The sequence below is a fragment of the Pistacia vera genome, unplaced genomic scaffold (assembly GCF_008641045.1).
Source record: "Pistacia vera cultivar Batoury unplaced genomic scaffold, PisVer_v2 Contig429, whole genome shotgun sequence".
NCBI lineage: Eukaryota > Viridiplantae > Streptophyta > Magnoliopsida > Sapindales > Anacardiaceae > Pistacia > Pistacia vera.
Window position 1 is genome coordinate 30,900 of NW_022196256.1, and position 25,582 is coordinate 56,481.

Genomic DNA, 25,582 nt, shown 5'->3' on the forward strand with positions numbered 1-25,582 from the left:
AACCCCCAACCAAACGCCCCTAAAGGATTATGTGATTACCAGCTTAAAAAGTGGTATTTTAAAATTACAGTGGTGATCTTATTTTTGTTCCAATTTTACCCTTAATAAAAATTCCGAACACAAATGACCTCCTTTTGATATCAAATAACTATTAACCCAAATTATTAAATGACTTCTTTAACCTAATTAATTAATTATTTGCACAAATATATATAATCTTATAAATGGTATTTTAGTAAAATAATAGCTAAATATTTTGTAACAACTGGTAACTAAACACATTAATTACATGAAATTTAGAAAGAAGCCAATGAAAACTCATAATCCAATGCATGAAATTTAGAAAAAAGCGATCACACAACTTGGTAATTTTCTGCGGTCAAAACCGTTCTCTGCGAGAACTTGGGAGAAGATCCACCTCTTAGGGGGAGGATATTTACCACCTGCAGCAAGAACAGTTTTGAGTTAAAAATCAAAATAAACAATGAGAACCAGAGGGGGAAGTTAAAAGGGACGACTAATTTATCCGTTTCATTTATGTAGCATCTAAAAGAACATATTGATGACCGAAAAGGAACTGAGCTCACATCAAAACCTCCCTGGATACACAACTGGTTTAAACCTAATAGATCGCCACCATTAATATCATCACATGCTGTGATAGGTAGCATTCTCCTAAAGATTCCATTCAAAATGTCGAGATTACGATGAAATTTACAACATTCATTATGCCTTCACATCGATTTTCGATCACTTAAATATCCAATGGTCTCCAAGGACAAGACAAGCATAATTTAGAACAGAATTCAATTTAACATAAGCTCCGCTATGAAATACATACCATAGTTATAATCGAGTTGTCAACCTTAGCAGAGATAGATTTTATGCTTGAAAATGATATTACGAGAGCAAATAAATAATACCAGAAACTTTGCCAACTTATGATGTTACCACAAGATTGTAACCACAAAAAGAGATGGAAACATATTATTATTCGATGAGACAATAACAAAAACCCGAATTATAATGTCAAGCAAACCTTTAGGTCACTGTATGTACTAGTAGCTGAAAACCGCACAGAGATGGGGAAAAAGGCTGATGAATCAGCTGAAGGCACAACAAATTCCATCGATCCACTGCAAATTCAGTTGAGTACAATATGAATTTTATGCACGAACACTAAACAAAAGAATATGTATCTCATGAAGTTGAAAGTATAGTAGTCATTTACCTGCGGTTAGAGTTATCAATGAGAAGTATCGACCACTCCAGGACAGAATTTCTAGAGTCATACCTGAAAGTCAAAAGGAATGCTAGTGTTGAATGCACATATTCTTGTCATGACAGATAGAGGGCAAGATAACTAAAATCCAAAACTCACAAAGTATAGAAAATCACATTTCTTACCTCCACTCCCCATCAATCTGCCTAACACTTGGTGCCTCTCGGAGTGCTGGAAGAGGTACTGAGATCACAACATTTCGCAGATCAAACATTGATGAAGCTTCATATTCAATGTTCACGTAAGTTTCATTTCCAGAAACAGAGGGCCAGCAGTTAACTGCATATATATGTATAAATCCACATAAATGCTTTTAGCATAGAAAAGAAATGATATAGAGAGAAAATTCAATGGAAGACTTGAACCCACTTGACAATGGCACCATTGACTCATCAGCACTTTGCATTCTCCACTTCAAAAGACCAACACCTCCTGCATCACCAGCTTGGCCAGTGGGGAAAGGCCTATTAGGGTCCTTCAAGCCCAGTATATTCTCACTGGTGAAGAGTTCTTTGTTCATATTAGGATGGGGTTTGAAAAGAATGGCCGGATTCCCTCCAGTCTCAATCTGAAATAACGCATGATACATTGTAATAAATAACAGGAAAATCACATGGACAGCAAATCTAAAAATCAATGTCAAGCATCTTTTCTTCAAAGGAGAATTGATACAGCAGGAGCACGAAATGGCAGCCATCACTTGGACGCATATGATCATAATAGAGAAAAGTAAAGTACCTGAACTTGGATTAGAGCATCTTCTTGATTAAGAATTTGAAGAGACAAAGTTCCTTGGACATCAAAGTTACTCATCCCACCATCTCGTTTCAAAGTTACATTGAGTTTCTCCTCAACTGTCAAAGTGATAGGATCAGTTGGTGGTGGAGCAGCTGATCTTGGCTGGCCTGCTTTTGGCTTCACATCTTCAATAATTACTTCACCTTCTGCTTTCAAAGATTCCAAGAATTGATTTGTCCTTTGAGATTTACCAAGCTGCATACCAAGACCCTTAGGAGGAGCTGTGGCGGATGAAGGTGGACGACCTAATGATGCAAATATATAAGGAATAAGAATTCTCTTCAGTTCAAAACAAATCATCAAGTATTCCAGAAACAGATCCATTAAACAGATTTCCATGATAAGGCACCAATCAGATATCTTAAAGACAGAACAAAGTATAACCTATCTGCCTAGCAACTCGAAAGGAATTCTCAATTATTTAGCTAAAACGCATGTTTATTTGCTAACATACAGCATGTATATCAACAAAATCCACAACTCATAAAAAGTAAGTAGCGAACTCATAGAATCCATTCCATCTAAAGTACACAGACCTTTAGACTTGCTGGAAAAGGACTCAACATCAGTGCTCAAACCAAATCCAGAACCACTACCAAAACCACCACCACCAGAAATGCTCATATCACTAAAGCCATTCTCAATTCTTCCAGATCCCATCGACTGCAAGGAAATATAGCCTCCTTTTTCACCTCTATTCTTCTCAATCTGCAGAATATATAAGAGTTTCAAATCGCAATACAACCCAAGAAATTACGGAAGGCACCAATTAGAAAAGGAACCACTACAGAACCGTAAACAGTACCTTGCTTTTGTCAATCTCACTAGCTTTGCGCTTCATGACATCCTTGGTTTCATTGATCTTGCTCTGCAATACCAGCTTGTGCAACTTCTCTTCATGACTGTCCATCTCACAGTACTGCTTGACCTGTGCAATAGTCACGTTTTCCTTGTGCCCAAGAGAGATAACTTCATCAAACGCAAAAATCAGCTCGAAACCTGTCATGCAAATACCCTCCTCGTCTAGAGAGTAGGAATATTCAGGTACCTAAAAACATTAAGGACTATACAATACACCTTTTTTTCTACATTAATGGATTAACAATCTCAAAAAGACATGCACAGATGACAGATCTGAAAATTTTATATAAAAATAATATGTGGCATGTACCAATAAATTGTAATGAGCTAGAAATGACAAAGGAATCATCACCTAATGTAAATATATACAAGAAAAGCAGGTTCCAGATCCACACTGGTAAATCCATGACAACAAACAGAAGTCACCTTTCCTATCAATAATGGGTGATTAGTAAAAGCAATAAATTTTGAACCTTGATTTAAGAAGATGTAAAGTAAACAAAGAGCAGCTTAAAAGGATACAAGCTTGGAGAGCAGCCTCAGAGTTTCCAGATCTTCAAGGATGTTGCTCTGCTTGTTTGTAACAAGTAGCAAGTACAAAGCTTCTATTGGCTGATAAACATAGCGGACATTTTCTGTCTCAACATACGTATGTTGTTTTCCTGTGCCTACCAACTTAGGAAACGCTGCAAGAAGACCCTCAATTCGTATACGAGACATATCCACAAACTGCCTAGAAACAAGCACTGCAGGGAATAAAGAATGTCAAGAGGAGCAAGAAAAATTATTCACTGTAAAATATTATCATAAGAGCAAGTAAAACAATAGTTCATGGCCTAGACGCAAACAATATATAAGCAGGTACAACTAAAGAAGACAGAAAAGAAGAAGACATAGAACCCAACTCCATGAAAGTAAGAACTAATCCCAGGCTTGTAATGTAATACCCACTAATTTTTAAAATAGCCAACCACCCACCTTTCGTGACATTTTTATTCAAGTGCCTCATTGTCATGTATAATGAAGTTCATAAATCAATTAAAAGATCACTTAGCAAAGTCTGTACATAAAATTTACGAGACTGTTACATAAGATTCTCAAAGGATTCTCAAACGAATCCCAATCCCCTAAAAGTCAAAGGACTAAAATTAGGAGGAATGTCAATCTATTACTAGAAAAGAGGGATGAAATATCCTATTTATCTATGTTTTAAATTTTAATCCTCCATTTTACCATCTGTCATGTCACCAACGTAATTGTAGACACATGAGAGACCAACAACTAACAATCTATCGATCTAAGCAAATTTGATTCACTAAAAACCGGTTTTATGACATCACACACAACAGTTATCTGGTCCTCCACACGCCAGCAGTGAGGTCGACAGCGTGACAAACAGTCATCACAATCAACAACTTTGACTAGTTTAAAATTTCTTAACTTTTTAAAATTTTGGTTAACTGAACAAAAATCAAACTTATTAAATAATATAAATTAATATTATTTGGAATCATTTAAGATCATCAATTTTAATTTATATATTTAAATTATGGGTAGATTTATTTAATTCATTTTCAAATAATTTTATTATGTGATAAAATATACAAATCAATCACTTAAATTTGAGGGTATTTTCATTCAAAAATCAACAAATTTCAAACTTAATTACTTCTTTTTTTAGATTCAGATTCATCCCGTTGTATAATTACTTTTTCATAGCTTTAGTAATATATTTTCATCAAAAAAAAAAGAAAATTTTGAAATAAAAAAAATGTTTCAATGTTTTAGAATATTTAAAGTTAGGTTTATGTAAGAATTAAATGTTAAAAATTAAAATATAAATATAAAATAGAGTAAGAGTGTACTTAGAAATTATTATGTCATTTCTATGAATTTTCTTTAAGGTTAAAATTTTTAAAACAAAAAATATTGAAAAGTGGGGATATTCATCAATTTGTTGGGGGCTAAAAATCCCATATTTTAATGTTTTAGATTTCTGGAAGCACTGTTCTGGGCTAATGTTTTGAAAATGCACATTTTTTAAACTATAAAGGGTTGAAAGGAAACTAGGCATTTTACGAGGTTTTGAAAAAGAAAAATCAAAACCTAGCTCTAACATATTTAAACCCTATTTCATCTCCGCTTCATCTTCATTCTTCTCTTTAGTCTCTCCCTGCATTCTCTGTGATCTCTCTTAATTCTTCTCAATTTTCCCGTATCCCCAAATTTCAGTCTAAAATTCTAATCTCTTTCTTTTTTGGCCTTTCAAATCCCTAATGTCTCTTTAAAAACTTTATATTTTTGCCAATAGTTTGATTTCTCATGGGTTTTATTTGTATGATTTGATTTGGTCTATAAATGTTTGATCTCTTCATTATATTTTTGTTTTTGGGATAATTACAGAAAACCTTGCGATTCATATTACCGATAAAATTATATTAAAAACACTAGGATTCTCACAAATAAAAAGCGATATTTAAATAACTCACCTTTTCCGGATTTGGTCACAATAGAAGCTGCAAGAACAACCTACATCGCAAATAAAAGATAATGAGGACATTTTCATTCAAAACAATGGATCAATAGCTTAATCTGCCATCTCACAAATAATGAGGACATTTGCAGTTGGCGTTTGTGTTTGGATGTGGGGAGAATAATAGTTGCGGATATCTTCCCTCGTCCCCACCGACAACATCCATGTAAACAATCTGGGATTTGTTCATCTGGTAGTAATTTGGTGTTTTGAAGGATTTGGAACAAAAAATTATAAAAAACAATAACAAGTTCATGATAGTAATAATAATAAAGAACGAACTTGTATAAAGAACAAAATTTCATAAAATCACTTCATTTCATTATAAATGATGAAAAACATTACCATTTTGGCTTACGCAGAACCAACAACCACTATGAGAGAACCTGAAAAACCAAATAAACAAAAAATTATAAAATCCCGTATTAAAAAAAAAAAAAAAAAAAAAATCTCGGATCTGAGATCTAATACCAAAAAAAAGAACAAATTAAACGGCTGAGTGGAAGAGATGAATAAATCGACGGCGTAGCTTGCAGCGGAGAGAAATTAAACTGCTGAGATCTGAGCGGGATTCACCTGGAATCCAATCTGCGACTGAGGCTGGGTGATACAGAAACCAAAATTTCCCAAACATGTCAAAAAAATAATAAGTAAATTCTGTTGGGTTGGGTTTTCCTCCATGTGGAGGATGGGCCATTTTAGTAGAGTCCATATTGGGCCATTTAGCCCATAGGAGAGAAGGTTTTTTTTAGCCCACTTATATTAGGGTTACATTAAACCCTATTTCCTTTTTGTGTTGGTTTCTTTCTGCCAACCAAAAATAAATAAATAAATTCAGGCCCCTTTGGTACTCATTTATTCACTACTCTATTCCCTATTATATTTAAAAATATACATTTATTTCCTTATTCTTAAAATATTATTCTATATTATTCAATTCTTTTAAACTCTTTTGATTTGTTAATTTAACTAAACAACCCCAACAAAAATTAGAAATTATAAAAACACCCCAACAACCCACATTTTCCAGATTTCATCCACCATTGCAGGAAGCTGACTGGAATCTGGTATAATGGGACACTACCAACTGGATCTAGCCAGTAGTACGCCGATCTAGCCTTCTCCGACCAAATCTACGGTGGATCTAGCAGAAAATGTCAGATCTACGACCAGATCTTTGGCCGTAACCAATCGTCAACGACGGCCAAGATATGGTCGTTGTTGACGACCAAGTGCAGTCAGATATGACTGTCAATGACCAGATCTAGCCGTAGATCTAACATTTTCCAGCCAGATCCACCATGAATCTGGCTGAAAAAAGACATATCGGTGCACGACCAGTCATATCCAACCGATCGTGTGTTGATAAGGCGACTCTAACCACCTTCTGGTGGTGGTGGCCTACTGCCTGTCAATATTTAATGGATGGATGAGGATGTTTTTGTTAATTCTTAATATTTTATTATAAGGGTGTTTAGTAAATAAAGAAACTTAAGGGGTATTTTTGTTAATTTTTAAATCTTACATCGTAATAACCACCAAATTTAACTTTATTCAAAATATTATTCTAAAAAATATCAAAATAATGAACCAAGTGCACCCCCAGTGTTGAATAATAAAAGCTTCTTAAGAAAATAAATTAATTATATATTGTGAATATGAAGTCACCGAAGACGTCGTTGACATAGAAGGGAGCATTCTGGAAACAATAATGCTAAATGTACAAATAATGAGTTTGACTTTTTGTACCCACTCTTCTATTCATTTTCTGCCACATTAGTTTGTACATAAATTTTTATAAGAGTTGTTTGTACATGTAACATTACTCTTTTGGAAAGCCTAGTCACTGAAGTTGAAGCCGAAGTGCCAGTGAGGATCCACCGACGATGATTTTGTTGGGGAAATTTGTGCTGTTATTAATCTTGGGAGAGGGCGTCGAAGGCCAAGTGTAGTTAAATCCATAGTGCCAACTGCCAACCTCTGTTAGCCATTGTTACTGTCAACATTGAAGTTGCAGCTATGATATCGATAAGAACAAGTGTTTGTGCAACAGCCAGTGCCATTAGATTGATTTTAGATAAAAAGTCTATGTATAATACTAAATTTCTCGGATAAAAGAATACATCTATTCATTATTAAAGAAAGAGTCCAATAATATTGTATAAATTTATATTATTATAGTAATTTTTTTTTTTTTTTTGTTATCAGGGGTATTTAGGCCAGTTTATACGCACTTCGACTAGTCTTTTGACTCCAAACAAAGCTTCCAAAACAGGGCAAACCCTGTAGTTTGTGGCCAATAATATTAACAATTGTTCTTGTGATTCGAACTTGAGACCATAGGAGGAGCAAACCCTTGACCCCAAGCCTTTACCATTCGGCTCTATGCCTTTACCACTTGGCCAACATATTGTTGATTATTGTAATAAAATTTTACATAAATGTGTAATACACATTTTTATTTATTAATTTTCGATTATGCATGTCTAACAAGCATATTATTGTTATTCAAATGTTTAGATACATGATCATGCACCTATAATTTACCACTTCAAGATTAAAGATTAAATGAAGAAAAATAATACAGTCACCGATGGTAATGCACCGAATTTGTGCATCGAAAAACTTGGTAAAATCCTGACCGTTGATTAATTTTAACTTAATATTAATCAACAGTCAGGATTCGGTGCATAAATTCGATGCACTATTGTCGATGGTTGTAGCATTACTCTTAAATGAACGGCACAGCCAGCATCCAGGTTGGGCCAGCGCCCTCCCTAAGATCTTACAGAAAAATCCACAAGTTTCACAAAGTTGCAATTATACCCTAAGTCCATCTCCAACTACAAACATTAAATTGGTGTAACTTTCAAACCATTTTACTATTCTTTTTTCCTTCTATTAATTCTCAATAATTAATTTATTTCACTAATTATTTTTGTATGTATTAATTAAATATTAGAAATAATATTTTTATTAATTAATAACTTTGAAAATTATACTAATTTAATAAAATTAAGCATTGAAAATAAATTTATTTCACTAATTATTTATGTTGTATTTTCTTTTAATTTTAGTGTTTTTAAATTAGTGTTAATTTATTTTGAGTTATTGAAGTTTAGTATTTGTATTGAATGAAGTTTTGTTTTTAATTTTTTATTATTTTTTGAATTATATAATTATTATAAATAATAATTAAATTAATATAAATAATAATTAAATTAATATAAATTTAAATTTAAAAAATAAATAACAAAATAAGAAAATAAAATATGTTTTGTAGTAGATAAATAGTATCACACCAAATTGATGTCGATTAATAGTATTATTGTAAATTTAATGTAATACTATTTATTTACACTAATTTAATGTGACTTTTAGCGTATGGTTTGAACAAAATTTGGATTTTGGACACCATTTTGGCCATATGGCCGTTTAAACGCGGGTCAAATACCCGTATGGCCATTTAAACGCGGTAAACCGAATCAAATATTTAAAATAAAGGGTCGAACCGAAACCCGTAAATATATATTATATATATATAGTCGGACCCACTCCTGTTAAAATTTCCTTCAAAACTACGAATCAGATCAGTCTCTCCTCTGAGGAGAGAAAAGGAAACTTGAACCTGCATTGAAGATAAAAGAAACTAAATCTGTGCGAACACTGTTGTTTCTTGGAGATGGATACGTTAAACAATCGCGTTGAAGATTGTGGAGAGGGAGCGAAAGGAGAGAGCAGCGAAGAGGAAGATGGACCTCCTGCAGACGATTGTTGCCCTATTTGCTTTGGAGATTTCACTATTCCTTGTAAAGCAAATTGCGGTCACTGGTACTGCGGTTAGTTTTATTAGCTTTCTATTTTTTATTTTTTTGAAGTTAGTTTGTGGAAATTTTGAAAGTTTGTTTGTTTACGCGTTATTGCGTTTGTTCGGAGTATAGGCGTGATTTTCTGTTTGGTTCCTGAGAAAATATTGGGGAAAGGAAATTGACATTTTATTTATTATTTATGAATTTGAGGGTTTCAGAGTTAAGATTTTGAGAACCGGTTTGATTTAATGTTAAATTAATAGTTTATTGGTGGTCGGTTTGTGTTGTTTTGAATATAATATGATAAGCTTTTTTTCGTTAAAAATGTTTGTACCTAGCTTGAAGAAAAGAATTTATGCTGCTTGTTAACAACGTTAAACATTTTTCAATCTCGTAGTTATTGTCTTCTTTAATCTTTATGTTTGCTTAACTGTTTATTGTGGCTTGCTGGTTTCATGAAAATTATGGCCGACCAAACTAATTGGATTAGTTTACAAATTAGAAATTTTGTGGAGGCTTTATGTAACCGTTAATCTGACTGGTAAAACATTTGAGATATTGGTTGTTAAAAGTATTTGGGATTGAGGTGTTACCAGTTTTGTGTTTACACTATGTGGTTGAAGGGTTTTTTATTTGTGTTCTTCCACTGTGTGTTTTGAACTTTCTAGCGGCCTCAAGTTTGCAGAGTACCTCCGGGAAAAATATAATGTGCTAAAGTTGTACTTCCTTTTCCTTTGCGATCGATGTATAAGAATTCATATTGTGTAAATGGTAGTTCTTTTCACGGTTGTCATTGCATATTGTATATGCGCATGGTCAGCTGGTCTCGAGTTCAACTAGATTTTGAGCTCATGTGTTGGCCTTCTTGTTCAGTGCTTGTCCTTCAGGGATCTTGGTAGGACTTGCATCTGGAATGAGAGAGGAAAAGTTCAAGTAGAACGTAAACTTCTTTATGTTGCTAAGTGTTTAGAAGTGAAAGGTCTGCCTCCTCCATAGACTAGCTATGTTAATACATGTGGGAGCAGGTTACTACTGGTCTTTTTCTTTCTACTATGTAAAGCTATCTTGGGACATGAATATTTTGTTTTAAGATTGGTGTTTATTCTTGTGCAGGCAGTTGCATTTTGCAGTTCTGGAATTATTCTTCAGCATCTAGGCCATGCAAGTGTCCCATGTGCTCCCGCTACATCAGGAGGTTGACACCAGAGGCATCGCTATGCCACCGGCAGGAACGTGAGATCACTGAGGTTCTGAAAAATGTTCTGAGGTACAACCGCCTTTTTGTTGGAGGGACACGTGGCCTTTTACAGGTATTTCACTGGATAAAACTTTCCTTATTTCTTTTAAATATGGCAGATTAGTTTGGATGGATTACTGGACTAGTAATCTGTTTTAGACGTGTATCTTGAAAACTTGGCAGATGCTATCTTATGGTTTTGTGCCTGCTGTTACGTGCAACTATTCAATGGTCTTTATGGTATTAGGATCATGAATTCTATTTTTATCAGACCTTTTTTGGGGCAAAAGTCTTAATTCAATTATTTTGTTCATAAATCTCTTTCTGTATACTTGGAATCTTTTGAAATGAGGCATTTTTTTTTAATTTTTAAATTGATCTAGTGTTTTATTAGGATATGTTTAGATATGATACTAAGCTCTTTGTTGTTTTTAGATGCATATCAAATCTACTTGTTTCAAGCAGAAACAAGAAACCGTGGAATCAAAACTTTTTTTTTTTTTTTTTTTTTACTAGTGTTTGTTGCACCAATCATAATGCTTCCTTCTTGTACTTATAATTTCGTTTATGTTTCAAGCATGCTATATATACCTGTTTTCTTCTTCAAGCTGGTTTGAACTTGTCTTCTTCTTTGCAGAAAGTATGTGAGCTGCCACTTTTCATTAATGAGAATTTTTCTAGAGATGATGGATCCTGATAGGGAAGATTATCTGCATGAAATGCGCCTTTTTGCAGTTATGTGATCCGAGTTCTATACAATGACTTTAAAATGTTCTTGCTTTCAATTTATTTAACAGCGAAGTGTTTCTTGATGGGTTGGAAAATCTGGTGGTTTTTATTTCTCTTAATTGTGATAACTGCAGATAAATTATTCTGGCACTTGTTTTGAGAATCCTTTAGAACTATTTTTAAGTATGATTCTGTAATTCTAGCCCGGAATTTAATTGTCAGAGATCATGGCTGCTCTTCATTATTATTATTATTATTATTTATTTTTATGTGTAAAAAGGTCACTCACCATTAGAGTCTCATAGTAGTTTATTAGAGTACACCACTTTTACCAGCAACTATTCTATGGCTTGCTTGTGCCTCTTTCCAATTCTCAAAATATATTTGGTCAACTTGGATTCTTGTTTCTATTAATGACTGGCCTTGATACTGTTAACAGATTTAATCATGGGAAAAAATGTACACAAATTTGCATGTCTTTCGGTAAACTCTAATTGTCTTCATATCTGCAGATGTTCCTGAGTGTCCTCTATGCAGCCAATCCGTTGAATTCATTCAACAGGTGAGTGCTTCATTGAAAATATTAGAGATTTCAGGACTCACTCATTACATATTAAAGAGTTTCTTGTGTAGTAAAATTACGGTGCAGCGAGTTATTTGGCTGCACTCTCCGTATTGTTAAACTTAATGGTAACCAGTGTGCTAGGGAGTTCACTATCTCTGTCTCGTCAATTTTCCGGTGTTTTTTGCATAGCTGGTTATTTCTTTGAGGTGCATTCATCCTTTAGCCTTTCTGACATAAACAAGTGGCTGCTCTCCACAGGGAATTTTGGAATTGTAAGAGTATTTGATTACGCTGCTATTGCTCTAGTGGTTATCCTACGTTTGATTGGCATTTATCGTAGACGACGATAAACCCAGTGTTAGGCGCTTGGCTGCCACCAACCTGAACCTGCAAAGAATGAAAGACGGCTTTCTGTTGCCCCTGGCACCACATTTCTCTTTTTCCTGAGTTGGAAGAAATATCTTTGGGAGTGTTGTGAATATGTTGATGTACAATTACAATAGGTTTTACTATTCTAAATTTTTACTCAAATCTACCGTTACCTGAATTGGATTTCAGATTGGTTTAAAATAGTTACCACACCATACTACTTCGGATGACGCTCATGTATATAAAGCTCATGTATCACTTTTAATGCAAGGTTGATTTTTTTCTTTTGTCTTGTGTTACCTTTGATTTGCCCTTTTTTTTTTTTTTTTTTTTTTCAATGACTGGTTGGTGTGTCTGGACCATTTACGCACACCTAATTAATATTCTGAAATCTTGGAACCTCTATTTTGAAACCACCACCGACCGGCTGGGCGGAAGGACTCAGTGACTTCTCCTGTCGTTCAGGCTTAGGGGGTTCGTAAATTTCAAAATTATAAGGGTAATTTGTAATTTTATGGGGTGTTTTAGAGATTATCAAAAGGTTAGAGATTAATTGGTAATTTTTTGGGAGCATTTTTTAAATAAATAAAATTAGGGACTAATAAAATTTGTTAGGGAAATTTTTGTAATATATTAAAATTTGAAGGATTAACATGTAATTTTTTTAAAATAAAATTATCGCTGACGATTAGACCGGTTGACTCGTGACTCGGACAACAAAACGAGTTACCTTTCAATTTGGTTTTAAAACAATGACGGAAACTATCTGGTAGGGGTGACCCTTTTTGAATTCTTTTTTCCATTCCATGTTTAATATGAATTAGGATTTATTTGTAAACCCGCGTCAACACTAGGCCTGCAATCGAACCGAACATGAACGAACATACCCATTCGAAAATCATTTGATAAGCATGTTTGATTGTTCGTGTTCGTGTTCGTGTTCGTTTTCGAAGAACACAGGATGTGTGTCTGGTTGTGTTGTTTGATTAACAAAAAGCTCATTGTGTTCGTCGTTGTAACTCGTTTGTGTCGTTCGACTAACTCGTTCGATAATTTGTAAATATATGTCGAATAACTCGTTCGATAACTTGTAAATACCTGTTCGAATAACTGTTCGAAACCTGTTCGATAAAAAATATACACCAACTTTCCAATTGATGCCTAAAAAACAAATATGCAACAATTTATAATTCATACCATTTAATTAATTTGAAAATAAATCACTTTCTATCTAATTTTATTTTAAACAATCATAAAAACTCAGTAAATTAAAATAACTAACCATCATAAAAATAAAACTTCAAAATAAATTAAACAAAACAATAAATCGTTCAAAACAAATTTAGTTCCATATAAACTGACACAAACAAAAAGAATTTGTTTAATATATATTTGTATCAACGCGCATAAATTTATAGTGAAATGAAAATCTATGTAATATATGATCAATACATATGTGTGATTAATTTGTATATATAAATATATATTATTATTACTGTCTACATATATTTTGTATCAACACTTATAAATTTATAGTGGAATGAAAGTCTATGTAATATATGATCAACTTATATGTGTGATTAATTTGTTATATTAATGTTAATTGTGTATACAAAATTATATCATACATATATTAATCATAGGTTAAATATGTTATGAAATTACCAAAATATAGGTTATCATATATTTATTATCATTACTGTCTACATATATTTTGTATCAACACCTATAAATTATAGTGGTTGAAGGTTTATTGTAATATATGATCTATACAAGTGTGATTAATTTAGGTTTAATTAAGCTATTATATTATTAAATTTGTTATACTATACATCGCTTGATTATACAATATGTTATATTTATCAATTTACCATACTATATTTATTATTTATAATTGAAATGTTATCTTATAATATTAATTATTGATTACATTTAGAAAAATGATGAAGCTATTATGTATTGGATTTACTATATTATATATCACTTGATTATACAATCTATTATGTTATTAATTTGTCATGAGTTATCATAATAATTTATTACTTTTAATTAAAATGTTATATACTTATATATTTAATATTTGATGACATTTGGTAAAAAAAAAAAAATCTAAACAATTATATATAGGAAAAACAAAAGTATAATAATATTTATTATTGATTACCATTAAAAAAAAATCATCCAACTAAATCAAACATAATATAAAAATGAAAAAAAAATTAAATTATAATAATGCATAACATGTTTTTCGAACATAAACGAACGAACAATCGAACAATTGTTCACGAACGGATGGATTAGTCGAACGTATAGTGTCGCGAACAAAAGAACGAAAACCCTTGTTCGAACTCGATCGAACATATTATCGGACGAATGTTGAAAGTTCGCGAATTATCGAACAGTAATCGAATGAATAACGAACGTTCGCGAATGTTCAGTTCGTTTGCAGCTTAGGACTCAACACTAAAGTGTATAAATATACCTAAATTATGAATTAAATACCTTAAAGGGGATTTTGATTTTTTCTGCAGATTTTTAATAGTTTGAAGTATTTAATAAAATATATTAAAAAATTTTTAGACATAAACCCATACCATCGAAATCGAAATTGATTGTACAGGAGCCAGGACGGGCCGGATTCGGGCAGCCCAGTCCAAAACCCTTAGACAGTTTTTTAAAATTTTAAAAAAAAACGGATCTTTCCATTCAGAAGACCCTCTCACTCTCTCTCACTGTGGTGTTTCGCCGCAAGACAATCCTCCGAAGCAGTCCGATCCGACGGTTGATAATAGCATCGATTGGCAGCCCACAATACCGGCCGTGCGACTCTCAGGAAGCGTTCGATGAAGTTGTGAAGGAGAACATGGAGGATCTAGGAATGGAGCCCGCCGAGGCCCTCCAAGACGCCATTCAGACTCTCACTCTTCAAGGCGTTGATCTCTCTGGTCCTCTTCAACTTTCCGTTTGTTCCAGAGAAAATGATATTCTTTTGGCTGCTTCCACACTCGTTTATCAAACTGGAAGTGACTAAAACATCTGTGTAGTTATCATTTTTAAAAAGAGTAGAAATCACATTTTCTTTTGTTTTCCCGCATTTTCTCACCTTCCAAACAGAACCTCATTCATTAAATTTTCTCATAATTTTAGCATCTATTTTATTGCAGCCATTTATCTTTCTTTCTTATATTTTTGAGTGGCGTTATATATACAAAATTTGTATAACATACTTTATGGATTTTGTTTTTGTTTTATTTAATTGGCTATTTCCTATATTACAGGGATTGTGAAGTGCGTTCCAGGAGAGAGTAGTGTGAAAGACAATCCCGTAGTCAGTCATTAGAGAGATTGAAGCAATGGAATAAATCGAAGGATCGAATCACGTGAAGATTTAAATGAGAGAGGGAGTTGTTTGATAAGCTACTAGAGGTGTGCGGGTGTAACAATGAAGTATCAGGAAATGTTCCAATTGCTACTAGAAATGGTGCTGTGGAGTTGGTTTGTGCCATTTGTTCTAAGATTCCGCGGGGTCGAAACGAGTTCTCTTACGTGTTTGAAATTATGGCATTGTTTATTCATGGTAAATGGTTTAGCCGATAGTTAATTCAGTTCGTTTTGTTGGTGGTTATGATTCTTAATTTATTGGTTTTGTGATATTTGGTGTTTTTGTTCTGTTGATGCATGGAAAGTGTTGAACAATAATGTGAAGTGGGTGAACCTTTTATTGAGCTTGAACTTTAATATACACCCTTTGTGTTGTTAACTTCTGAAGAAAATGTTGAACTGAAATGCCGGACTGAAAGACTATATATCAATAGGCATTTTACATGTTGGATTGTGTTGTAATAGAACTTGAATTGTTTGAATCATGTTATGGCTGTTTATTTAATGTTTGTAACTTGTCTCTAGCAGATCTTCAAAGTACAGAAACATTTCGGGTAATGGTGGACCAAAAATGGTGGTTGATATCCTAAAAGATGGCAGCGAAGATTCAGATATTTTGAATAGTTGTTTTGCCGTTATTACCGGATCTGCAACCGGTAATGAGGTGGTCAAAGAATCATTTATGGAATTGAAAATTGATGAGCTTATCTTGGAAGTATTGAGTAGACAGAGAAATGACAGAATTCAAATTTATATTATGCAATGCGTGTTCGTTGATGCTGATGATGATCGTGTTGTGGCTTCCAAGTAAGTAAGGCTATAGAAATGCATGTTGACTTGTGCATTACCAAATTTAACACATCTATAGATTATGAAGTTGTAACATTTTAATGCTTTTTATACATTTTCTTTTTCTCATTTTGGTGGTGGTGAAAATTTTGTGAGGCTGGTTTTGAAGCCAGGTCATGGTGTCAAAACTCATCTGTTAGACTGAGCAGTTCCTTCATAATTTTGAATATTTTTTAATTCAAATTTTTCTGTGCTAGAAATGGACATATGAATGGGTTCCTCAAGTAATCAGGAATTCAGATCTAATTGCAAACGTTCAGGTTTATGGTTATGCCAGAGATTTGAAAGATTGGAATTGCAAAAGCTCTTACCTTTCACTAGCTGAAGGGCTTGCCTCACCTAATGTTGTTGCTACTGCTCGTGATGAAGCCATTGCTGTCAATGTAAGTTAATGTAAGGCATCAATTTTCATTGTGTATGTCAATGTGAACTAGTATGAATTGTGATATTTTGATTATGTAAGCATTTTTATGGTAGCAATTTAGAGAAAAGTCTTAAGTTCTTTTAATGAAGTATTTTGCAAATCTTGTTGTTGCTTACAGACTTTAGTGAGTAATAATGTATACTTACTAATGATTTGGAAATCAGCTAACAAACTGCACGTGGCTAAACAATTTTTTTTTTTTTTTTTTGAAGAAATTGTTGATTTTTATAATGATATTGAGTCTCCAATATCATTCCAGCAAAAAGATTCAAAACCTTCCATCAGTCGTTACCCTAGCGATTATGAAAGCCTATCTTCTACAGTATGTATAAATTTTACATTAACATACACATAGTGTTGGAAGTATTACAAGGAAGCTGCTTTTTCTTTTTGATTAATCTAATTGCTTGTGCATAATTGCTATTTCATATTTTTTCGTTGTATCTGTGTAAATTTGCTCACACAAAGAAACATGCAATATTTAAGTTGACGCAAAAATACTATACCACATTCCTTCTATTTGTTGATATCTCTGGTAGTATTGCTAAAACTGTAGTTTTATAGGAGAACTAACTAGTGTTAATCAAATGATCTGATTTCATAATGTTTACAAGTTGTGATCAATGAAAATGTTTGCTCCTTTCAAAAGCTTAAAGCATGGGAAGTATCTCAAATTTCATCAATAGAATGTTTCTAAATCCTACCAGTAGCGTGGAAGACTAGATTTGCTGATGTCAAATATGAAAATTTGAAATTACCATACTAGTTTAGTGCAGATTTTGTATTAACTTGGATTTTTTATTTTTTATATATTTTGCTGCAGGATGAATATGCACATCCATTGCAGAATGTGGTGGTATTGATGCACTTCTCCGATGTATTGATGAGAGTGGCGAACAAGGCAACAAAGCTGTAGCTAGAACTTGCTGTTCTTTGTTATCCACGGTAGAATTGAAAATGCTCTCTTTCACCCTTCTTTCTTTAAAAAAACTTCAGATCTTGGCCTTTTCAAATCACTATTGCTTCTTGTTAAAGCATTTAAGCTCTTCTTTTATATGCTTCTTCTGATTAGTTGGCAGGAAGTGACTCGAATAAGAGTTCTATTATGAGAAGGGCGGAATGGATATGCTAATCAAACTCTCAGCAAGATTTTCTGATGATCCTTCTGTTCGCAAGAGGTAAGCCTCCAGCAAGTCTTGTACAAATGAATGTACATGATGACCTTCATCAATTTTAACAACGCATTTATGTTTCATTGTTGTTTCTTTTTTCTTTTTTTCTTTTTATATTTTGTCACTGGTGTCATTTTTCTTGTGCTTTAGGTTATGTCTATTATACTGTACTTTCCTTGAGATCTCCGGACAACGTAACTCGTGCCATGGAAGCTGGAGCAGGAGACCTTGCTATCCAAGTCATGCAAAAGTTTCCCAAGGCACAGCAACTGCAAAAAAACTCCTGTTTCATGATCCGCAATCTTGTAGCAAGAAACCCAGAAAACAGGCAAGGCCGCTCATAAGGCACAACCTGCTTTTACCCTTTCATTGGAAGCCCTATATCTTTGTGTGGTGGAATTATTAAAGAATCACAGTTTGTCTTAATGGACTCTTTTCTTTGGACAGAACCCTTCTGCTCAATAATGGCATCGAAAAACTTATTAGGCAGGCAAAGGTGAATCATGCAAGCTGCAAGGATGCCGCTACCGATGCATTGAGAGATTTGGGGCTCGATGACTATAACAAATAGCTTATTCCACAATGGATTTACCACAATTTGTTGTTGTTGTGAATGTTCTTTTACTGTCCAACATTTGCTTGTTCTTCATAGCGTGAAAACTGTAGATTGGAATTATGATATTTCTGATGCCCAATTATATTTATTAGTGGGTGAAAAGTGTTTATGTTATTTGTTCCAGCATCCCGTTATCTAAATGGCGAAGCTTCTTTCTGAAGCAAACAATCAAAGAAGCCGTTGAATCTAGTATCTTATTAGGCCGAGTTACAAATTTTTTTATTCATTTAAAACCATAGAAATTAAGATATCAATCCGTGAATAATTGAAGACTAAAATATTAAATTTTTTGAAAAGAAACTGTCGATGGCATCGACGTTGATTTCCGTTAAGTGAATCGATCAGAAATTGGAAAACAATATTGTCAGAAAAATCCTGTTGTCGTTGACGACTAGGGAGGCGAATGGAAGAAGGATGAGATGGGTTTTGGTTAAGAGTATTATTGTCGCCAGAAACAAGCCCTATTTGTTGACGCCGACGGTGGTATTTGGAGTCCTGCTTTCAATGTTTGGGGTATTTTTATTAGATTTCAAACTTTTGGACACCAGTTTGACCCATCGATCAAATCGGTTAAAGCAATCAACTCAAGACCCGACCACTTTGCTAGGTTCCACCCGGGGTTGAGTTTTAAAACATTGAAAGAAGCAAGAGGCTACTAATCCTGTACTAAAACAATCACAGAAACATAAGCAGAATATGAATCCAACATTAAAAATAGATCCAAGTCAAAATTGTCTGTTTTATGGCCAACTTCAAATGGAACAAATTGAAATGTAATGCAGTTAAAGTTCAACAGCTTCTGAAGATTCTATATTTTACTAAAAGCTGCAGTTCAAAATAAATTTGTATAATGACTCTATTAAGAATTGGTTCAAGCCTCAAATTTGTACAGTTGAATTTGCAGCAAAACAAAAACCTGAAACACAAAAAAAAAAAAAAAAAAAAAAAAAAAAAAGAAAAGAGAAAAGAAAAGGAATACCAATATCAGATATGATTATCTGAGCTTGTAACAGGAAAAAGAAAAGGCCTGAACCAGTTGACTCCATCCAACTACTATAAAAAGATCTTCAACATTACAAAATCCCATAAGGCTGACAGTAAGAAGGGCAGCCAACAACTTTCAGAAGGTGATTAACGTACCAGTTAATGGCCAAAGTGCTATTGAAACATCTTGCGATATTGCCTTTTCTCCTGCTCACGTCTATCATGAATCTGTAAAAAAAAGTTTAATGATTTAAGACATATTTGACCATAACTATTTCTCATAAAAATATATATGACAAGGTAAGTTTAATCTACCAACCTTCTTCTTAGCAACAGCAAGTTCCTTCTTTATTCCACCTGAATAGCACAAGATAAACAAGTTATGAGCAACTTACAATAGAATCCACTACTAATGGATGTATGTAAGAAAGCATCACGCTAACAGATACGACTCTATTCCATTCAAAGTTAAAACTACTGTACCATTACAGTACACATTGACATGCTTGTGTGGGTGTGTTAGTTTATAAATGTTTGCAAATTGATAAATATCCTAGACCTTGTCCCACAAAAGAATCCTATTGATAATTATGACTCAACCAAATCATAGATTCAAAAAGTGAAAAAAAAAAAAAAAAAGAGAAGCTGAATATGGATCCTCTGTAAATATAATGTTAAAATTAACATACATCTGTAAGTTCAGAGTTCATTTCACCACTAATTCTATGCAAGAGGCAAAGTCAAAGACTATCACATACCATCATTTGGCTCCAATTTCAGTGCCTTCTCAAAGCTTTCAACAGCCGCATCAACATCGTTAAGGGCCATGTATGCCTGATAGATAAGAACACAATCATTAGAATTTGAAGCGTCATGAGACACAAAATGGTACAGAACAAATTTGCAAGCAGGCGTAAACCATCCCAAAAGAGAGAGAGAGAGAGAGAGAAACTGATAAAATATCTAAAGGCAGAACATTTAAACAAATGATAACTAGAAAGAAACATGTTAATGCACTTCAAACAGCCAGCTGGTGCACTATTTCAAGTTTAAATTTTTACAAGCCCACCAGCCTAGGATAAAAGAATTGTGTAAGCATAACTTGTATAAATTAAACAGATTTGAACAAGCAAAAAACTAAAGTAGCTGAAAGCTATAGATTTCATGATGATTAAAACCTCTATTACAAATCCAAGAAAAAACAATTTTCAAGAGTTGACTACATAGCAGCTACCTAGGAAAACTATATAAAATTGATCCTGCCATACCAGTGATTGAAATTCTTACAGATGGATGATACTAACCTGACCTTGACGAAACAAAGCTTTCACATTGTTATCTCCATCACGCATTGCAAACTCTGTATCCAATAATGCCCCTTTAAGATCTCCCATTTTCAGTTTACAAGCCTATAGCAAGATATAAAGCATCAATTAATAGACAAAATTAAGCTTAGGAAGAATAACTGTACAAAAGTTATCTTCATAGTGGTCAAATACCGAGGCAACAGGTAATGAACAGATAAAAGGTTTGCACCACATCAGGACTTGAATACAATCCCATCACAAAGTCCAAGAACTCTAAAGTTGGTGAGGAGGAAATGATACAAAGAAATATCAACTGAAAATAATCCAAACAAGAGTCAAACTACAATAGAGGCACTGGCTATTTTCTTACAACAAAAGATTTCCACAACTTGCTAAGCCTTCTTGACATTCTGTTCAAAAAATTACCTTGCATAATACAATGGATGAAGATACGTTGATCCACATAGCAATGACATAAACTATAAAATGCTCCATGCTCAAATGCAGTCCCTTATATTTGGGGAAAAAGAGAGAGAGAGAGAGAGAGAGAGAGAGAGAGAGAGAGATCTTACAGAGCTGTTTGTGAAGATCTGTGACTTTGTCTTTCTTAAAGATGAACTCTTCTCTGCAGAGCCACAAGAGTAAATAATATGCACAGTCAGTATAACCAAGTTCAAATGAAAAAGGCAATAAACAACAGAATTCCATAACAAATAATTAACCTTCATCAATTCCTTCTTTCTCCCAGCAGATATCCAAATAACGCAAAGCCTTCCGGTACTTTCTAAGAGCCATCTTATAGTCTTGTTTCTAACAAAATAATAATCAGCCTTATCAAAAATGGTGCAATGAAAAGAGAAAAAAGAATTACCAGAGAAATGAAAAGGTAATCAGAATAATAACTATAAGAATAATTCAAATGCTGAAGTACATGATATTTCTATGTTTGTCTCCACCTACTATAACTATGTTTCACATAGTTCAATTTGGTTCACCAAATATGTCAATGGGAGATAGATTCATATAACAGCAGTCATTACCTTGTAATGTTCATTTCCAAAAGCTTTAATAGAGTCAACGGCATCCATCCACCAAGAAAGTTCATTGGGACTCTTATCAAGGTCAGCTGGCCAATCAGGATAAATATCACCATCTTTGAAAAAATTAGATATCCCATCATCAGCCCCCTCAGGAATCTCTCCGCAATCAGTAATTACAACATCAACAGTGGGGCGATCATTTTCACCAGTTGTGACATGCTCAATTGAACGAACAACCCCCATTCCTTTAACTACCTTCCCAAACACAATGTGTTTCCCATCTAAGTGAGACGTACGAGTTGTTGTGATGAAGAACTGAGACCCATTTGTGTTAGAGCCAGCATTAGCCATAGATAACATTCCTTTTCGTTCATGTTTCAATTCGAAATTCTCATCTTCAAACTTTAACCCATAGATTGATTCTCCACCAGTGCCATCTCCAGCAGAAATGTCTCCTCCTTGTATCATAAACCCTTTAATGACACGATGAAAACAGACTCCCTGAAACAAAAATATAATTATCATTAGGAAAAGAAACAAATAAGAGATTAGTTTTTATCAGTGAATGGTATTGAAGAACTGATATTACTCAATCACCCTAAATAAATAGAAAATATTCACAATACATTCAGGGTATGTCACTAATTGATCAGAAAGAAAAGATAAATCGTAGGATTATTGATTTACAAATACGTACAAACACAAAAATGATCACAGCTAACAAAAAAACCATAAATGAGGCATAGCTAACGTGACACTTGGAGCTCAGATGATTTACAAATACCAAATGATCAAATGCAGAAAATCAAATTTCTCTTCTGATTAATTAAACTAATATTACATAATTTTTTCCCAAATTAGCAAAACCATAATTGCAATTTCATCAAAAAGAATAAACCAGTAGAAATACATACACACAAACAATGCATCAATATCCCCTAACCACACCACTAACACAAACAATCAAAGATTAAACACAGTTATTACATTCATTCATTTATTAATCCAAATTCTTCCGCAACAAGTAAATAAATAAACAATGGTGATAATTTTCCCAGATATTCCCCTCCCTCCATAATATAAACCAGTCACTAACATAAAACTGAAATTTCCAAAGTAAAGGCATATATCCATCATCTTTGCTATCAGTTACAAAAAGTACCTCATCCTTTCCAATGCAAAAATAATCAAACTATTACCCAAAAATGTGAAAAAAAGAAAAGAAAAAACTCTAACTAAAGTAGAACTAAATAAACATCAATGGCTCACCAGTCACTAAACAATCAATAAAACAAACATGTCACGTAATCAAAACCACCCATGATCAAGATTCAAAAGCCAAAATCATCACCACATTCATTCACATAAAACAAAGTAATGCCTTAAAATATCATCTTCGCAGAAAGCCATCACAATCAACCCATCATTTCTACAAACAACACTAACTTGAAAATACTGATATCTTTCAAATGCAAGTAAAAATCAATAATCAAAGAGCCAAGAACCAAAGATACCTTGAAATGGAGAGGAACAGACGTGTTAGGGCCAATGCCCTTCTCACCAGTACAAAGTGCCCTGAAGTTTTCAGCCGTTTTCGGAACAACATCGTTGTAGAGCTCCACAATGATTCTCCCCTCGAGTTCTCCTCCAATACTTATGTCCAAGAAACACCTCGGTCTCACCATCTTCTTTTTCTTTCTTTGTAAAGATTCTAGAGGTTTCTTTTCTCATAAGAAGAAACACGAGACAACAAAACAAACCAAAACAAAACAGAACAAACCCTAGTCCCGCTACGTATTTATAGTTTGAAATTAAATGCTTTCTTCTTTGACTCTTTGAACTCTCCGTCTGCTCTGTGTCTTGTTATGGCCTTTTTGCTTTCTTTTTTGTAATTCTAACCTTTTCCAGGGACTTTTCGCAATTCCCTTTTTCCAAAAAACTAGATTTGATATGACCCATCATAATTTCATAATTTTAATAAATAAACAAATAATATGTTAATTAATTAAGATTAATTACCACTGTTCTAGAAATATGTGTGGATAAGGAACTGGCAAGATCTTTGGAAGAGTGGGGGCATCTAGAACATTCCTTTATAAAGCACACGTGCATCTAATTATAATCTTGATTTTCAACGCTGTGATTTATTCATTTTATAAATAATTTTACTGTTTTAGTACTTATTTGCTCTCTCAAAATTAATTTAATTTAAGGAAAATGATACACGGCACCATCATAATCGTTGATTAATTATGAATTTTGTTTTAAAAAAAAACCGATGGTACCACGTTTGTTCGGTGCATGAATTCGATATATTTTTTCGATAACTGTAGTATCGCTCTTAATTTAATTACATTTTAATCTTTATTGTATAACTTTCAGCACTATTTATACTTTTTCAGTACAATCTCTACTATATAACCGTCACAATTATCATTCATGAATATACAAGGTAATAGAGTAATAACCGACACATGGGTAGCCCAATGGGAAGGCTGACTAAGAGGGTTGTGTATGGTTTTAATCTACAATCTCAGGTTCGATTTCCTATTGAATGCAAAGATAGTATTTTTACCCATGATTTATCTGGAGGACCGTAACGGTGGGTTGATGTGGGATAGCTTCTCTGAGGAATTTGTCGAGATGGGTAATAACTAACATGTCGACATGAAATGAGTGTAATGGGGTTAGCGAGAATTGTCACGCAGGACGATAATGATCTCATTCCATAACCTTCTTTATTTGTTTACGTACCCTTGAATTTGTTTGCAAATATGGCACTATCATGACCATTGATTAATTATGTATTTTGTTTTTTAAAAAAAGCCGATGGTGCCACGTCTATTCGATGCATGAATTTGGTAAACTTTTTCAATAACTATAGCATCGTTCTTAATTTAATTACATTTTAATATTTATTGTATAACTTTCAGCACTATTTATACTTTTTCAGTACAATGTCTATTATATAACCATCACAATTATCATTCATGAATATACTGGACAATAGAGTAATAACCGACACATGAGTAGCCCAATGGTAAGGCGAACTAAAGGGGTTGTGTATGGTTTTAACCCACAATCTCAGGTTTGATTTTCTGTTGAATACAAAGATAATACTTTTACCCATGATTTATCTGGAGGACCGTAACGGTGGGTTGTTGTGGGATAACTTCTCTGAGGAATTTGTCGAGGTGGGTAATAACTAATACGTCGACATGAAATGAGTATAATGGGGTTAGCGAGAATTGTCACGCAGGAGGATAATGATCTTATTCCATAACCTCCTTTATTTGTTTACGTACCCTTGAAGAGCAATGCTCGAATGTTATATAATACCTATAAAGGGATGAATTAGATAATAAATGCAAATATGGGAGACAATGTTAAGTTTTCTCCAAATGTTAGGGTTTGGTTGGTATTTTTTTTTTTCTTGCCCTAAATTAAATTAAATTAAACAATGGGTGTGAATTGTCTTTTAGTATCAACATATATTCCATAGGCTAACAACATATACGGCATAATCTATGCCCAAAAGGCCAAAATCAAATGTCACATCTAAATTGAAATGGATCACCCCTAACATTACAAAGATAAGTGTAGCTAATTATGTGATGGAAACCACT

At 33.5% G+C, this 25,582-nt stretch overlaps 2 protein-coding genes and 1 pseudogene across 6 annotated transcripts; 1 reads left to right on the plus strand and 2 right to left on the minus strand.

Moving 5' to 3' along the window:
* Window positions 1–211: 211 nt before the first annotated feature.
* On the minus strand, window positions 212–6,106 carry LOC116143321 (coatomer subunit delta-like). Of its 3 annotated transcripts, none has more exons than XM_031428778.1 (12): window positions 6,051–6,106; window positions 5,820–5,860; window positions 5,431–5,470; window positions 3,464–3,687; window positions 2,886–3,128; window positions 2,617–2,788; window positions 2,021–2,325; window positions 1,652–1,850; window positions 1,408–1,561; window positions 1,232–1,294; window positions 1,040–1,136; window positions 212–443 (listed from the first exon to the last, which is right to left on the minus strand). In XM_031428778.1, the coding sequence occupies exons 2-12, from the start codon at window positions 5,820–5,822 to the stop codon at window positions 354–356; spliced, it is 1,590 nt and encodes a 529-aa protein (XP_031284638.1). In that variant the 5' UTR covers window positions 5,823–5,860; window positions 6,051–6,106; the 3' UTR covers window positions 212–353. The 3 variants fall into 3 exon arrangements, with proteins under 3 accessions (XP_031284638.1, XP_031284637.1, XP_031284636.1); XM_031428777.1 differs by having other exon boundaries at window positions 5,946–6,103; XM_031428776.1 differs by lacking the exons at window positions 5,820–5,860; window positions 6,051–6,106 and adding an exon at window positions 5,546–5,695.
* Window positions 6,107–9,058: 2,952 nt separating this feature from the next.
* On the plus strand, window positions 9,059–18,669 carry LOC116143318 (annotated as a pseudogene).
* Window positions 18,670–19,100: 431 nt separating this feature from the next.
* Window positions 19,101–23,782, minus strand: LOC116143319 (peptidyl-prolyl cis-trans isomerase CYP40-like). 3 transcript variants are annotated; one of them, XM_031428774.1, is made up of 9 exons: window positions 23,471–23,782; window positions 21,957–22,457; window positions 21,639–21,726; window positions 21,489–21,541; window positions 20,914–21,018; window positions 20,368–20,443; window positions 19,929–19,966; window positions 19,766–19,837; window positions 19,101–19,286 (listed from the first exon to the last, which is right to left on the minus strand). In XM_031428774.1, exons 1-8 carry the CDS (start codon window positions 23,639–23,641, stop codon window positions 19,784–19,786), a joined length of 1,086 nt encoding a protein of 361 aa, XP_031284634.1. In that variant the 5' UTR covers window positions 23,642–23,782; the 3' UTR covers window positions 19,101–19,286; window positions 19,766–19,783. The 3 variants fall into 3 exon arrangements, with proteins under 3 accessions (XP_031284634.1, XP_031284633.1, XP_031284635.1); XM_031428773.1 differs by lacking the exon at window positions 19,101–19,286 and adding an exon at window positions 19,341–19,541; XM_031428775.1 differs by lacking the exons at window positions 19,101–19,286; window positions 19,766–19,837; window positions 19,929–19,966; window positions 20,368–20,443 and adding an exon at window positions 21,109–21,229 and having other exon boundaries at window positions 20,938–21,018.
* Window positions 23,783–25,582: the final 1,800 nt, after the last annotated feature.

Bases quoted from the DNA above. Each gene is read 5' to 3' on its own strand.
- LOC116143321 (XM_031428776.1), bottom strand. The intron at 3,688-5,430 runs GTGAGTTATTTA...TATTCCCTGCAG, and splicing joins TGTGACCAAATCCGGAAAAG to TGCTTGTTTCTAGGCAGTTT. The intron at 444-1,039 runs GTTTGCTTGACA...TTCTTGCTGCAG, and splicing joins GTACATACAGTGACCTAAAG to GTGGTAAATATCCTCCCCCT.
- LOC116143319 (XM_031428774.1), bottom strand. From the start codon at position 23,641: ATGGTGAGACCGAGGTGTTTCTTGGACATAAGTATTGGAGGAGAACTC. The intron at 21,727-21,956 runs GTAATGACTGCT...TTATTTTGTTAG, and splicing joins TTGGAAATGAACATTACAAG to AAACAAGACTATAAGATGGC. The intron at 21,019-21,488 runs GTAAGATCTCTC...ATCTTGCTATAG, and splicing joins AGATCTTCACAAACAGCTCT to GCTTGTAAACTGAAAATGGG.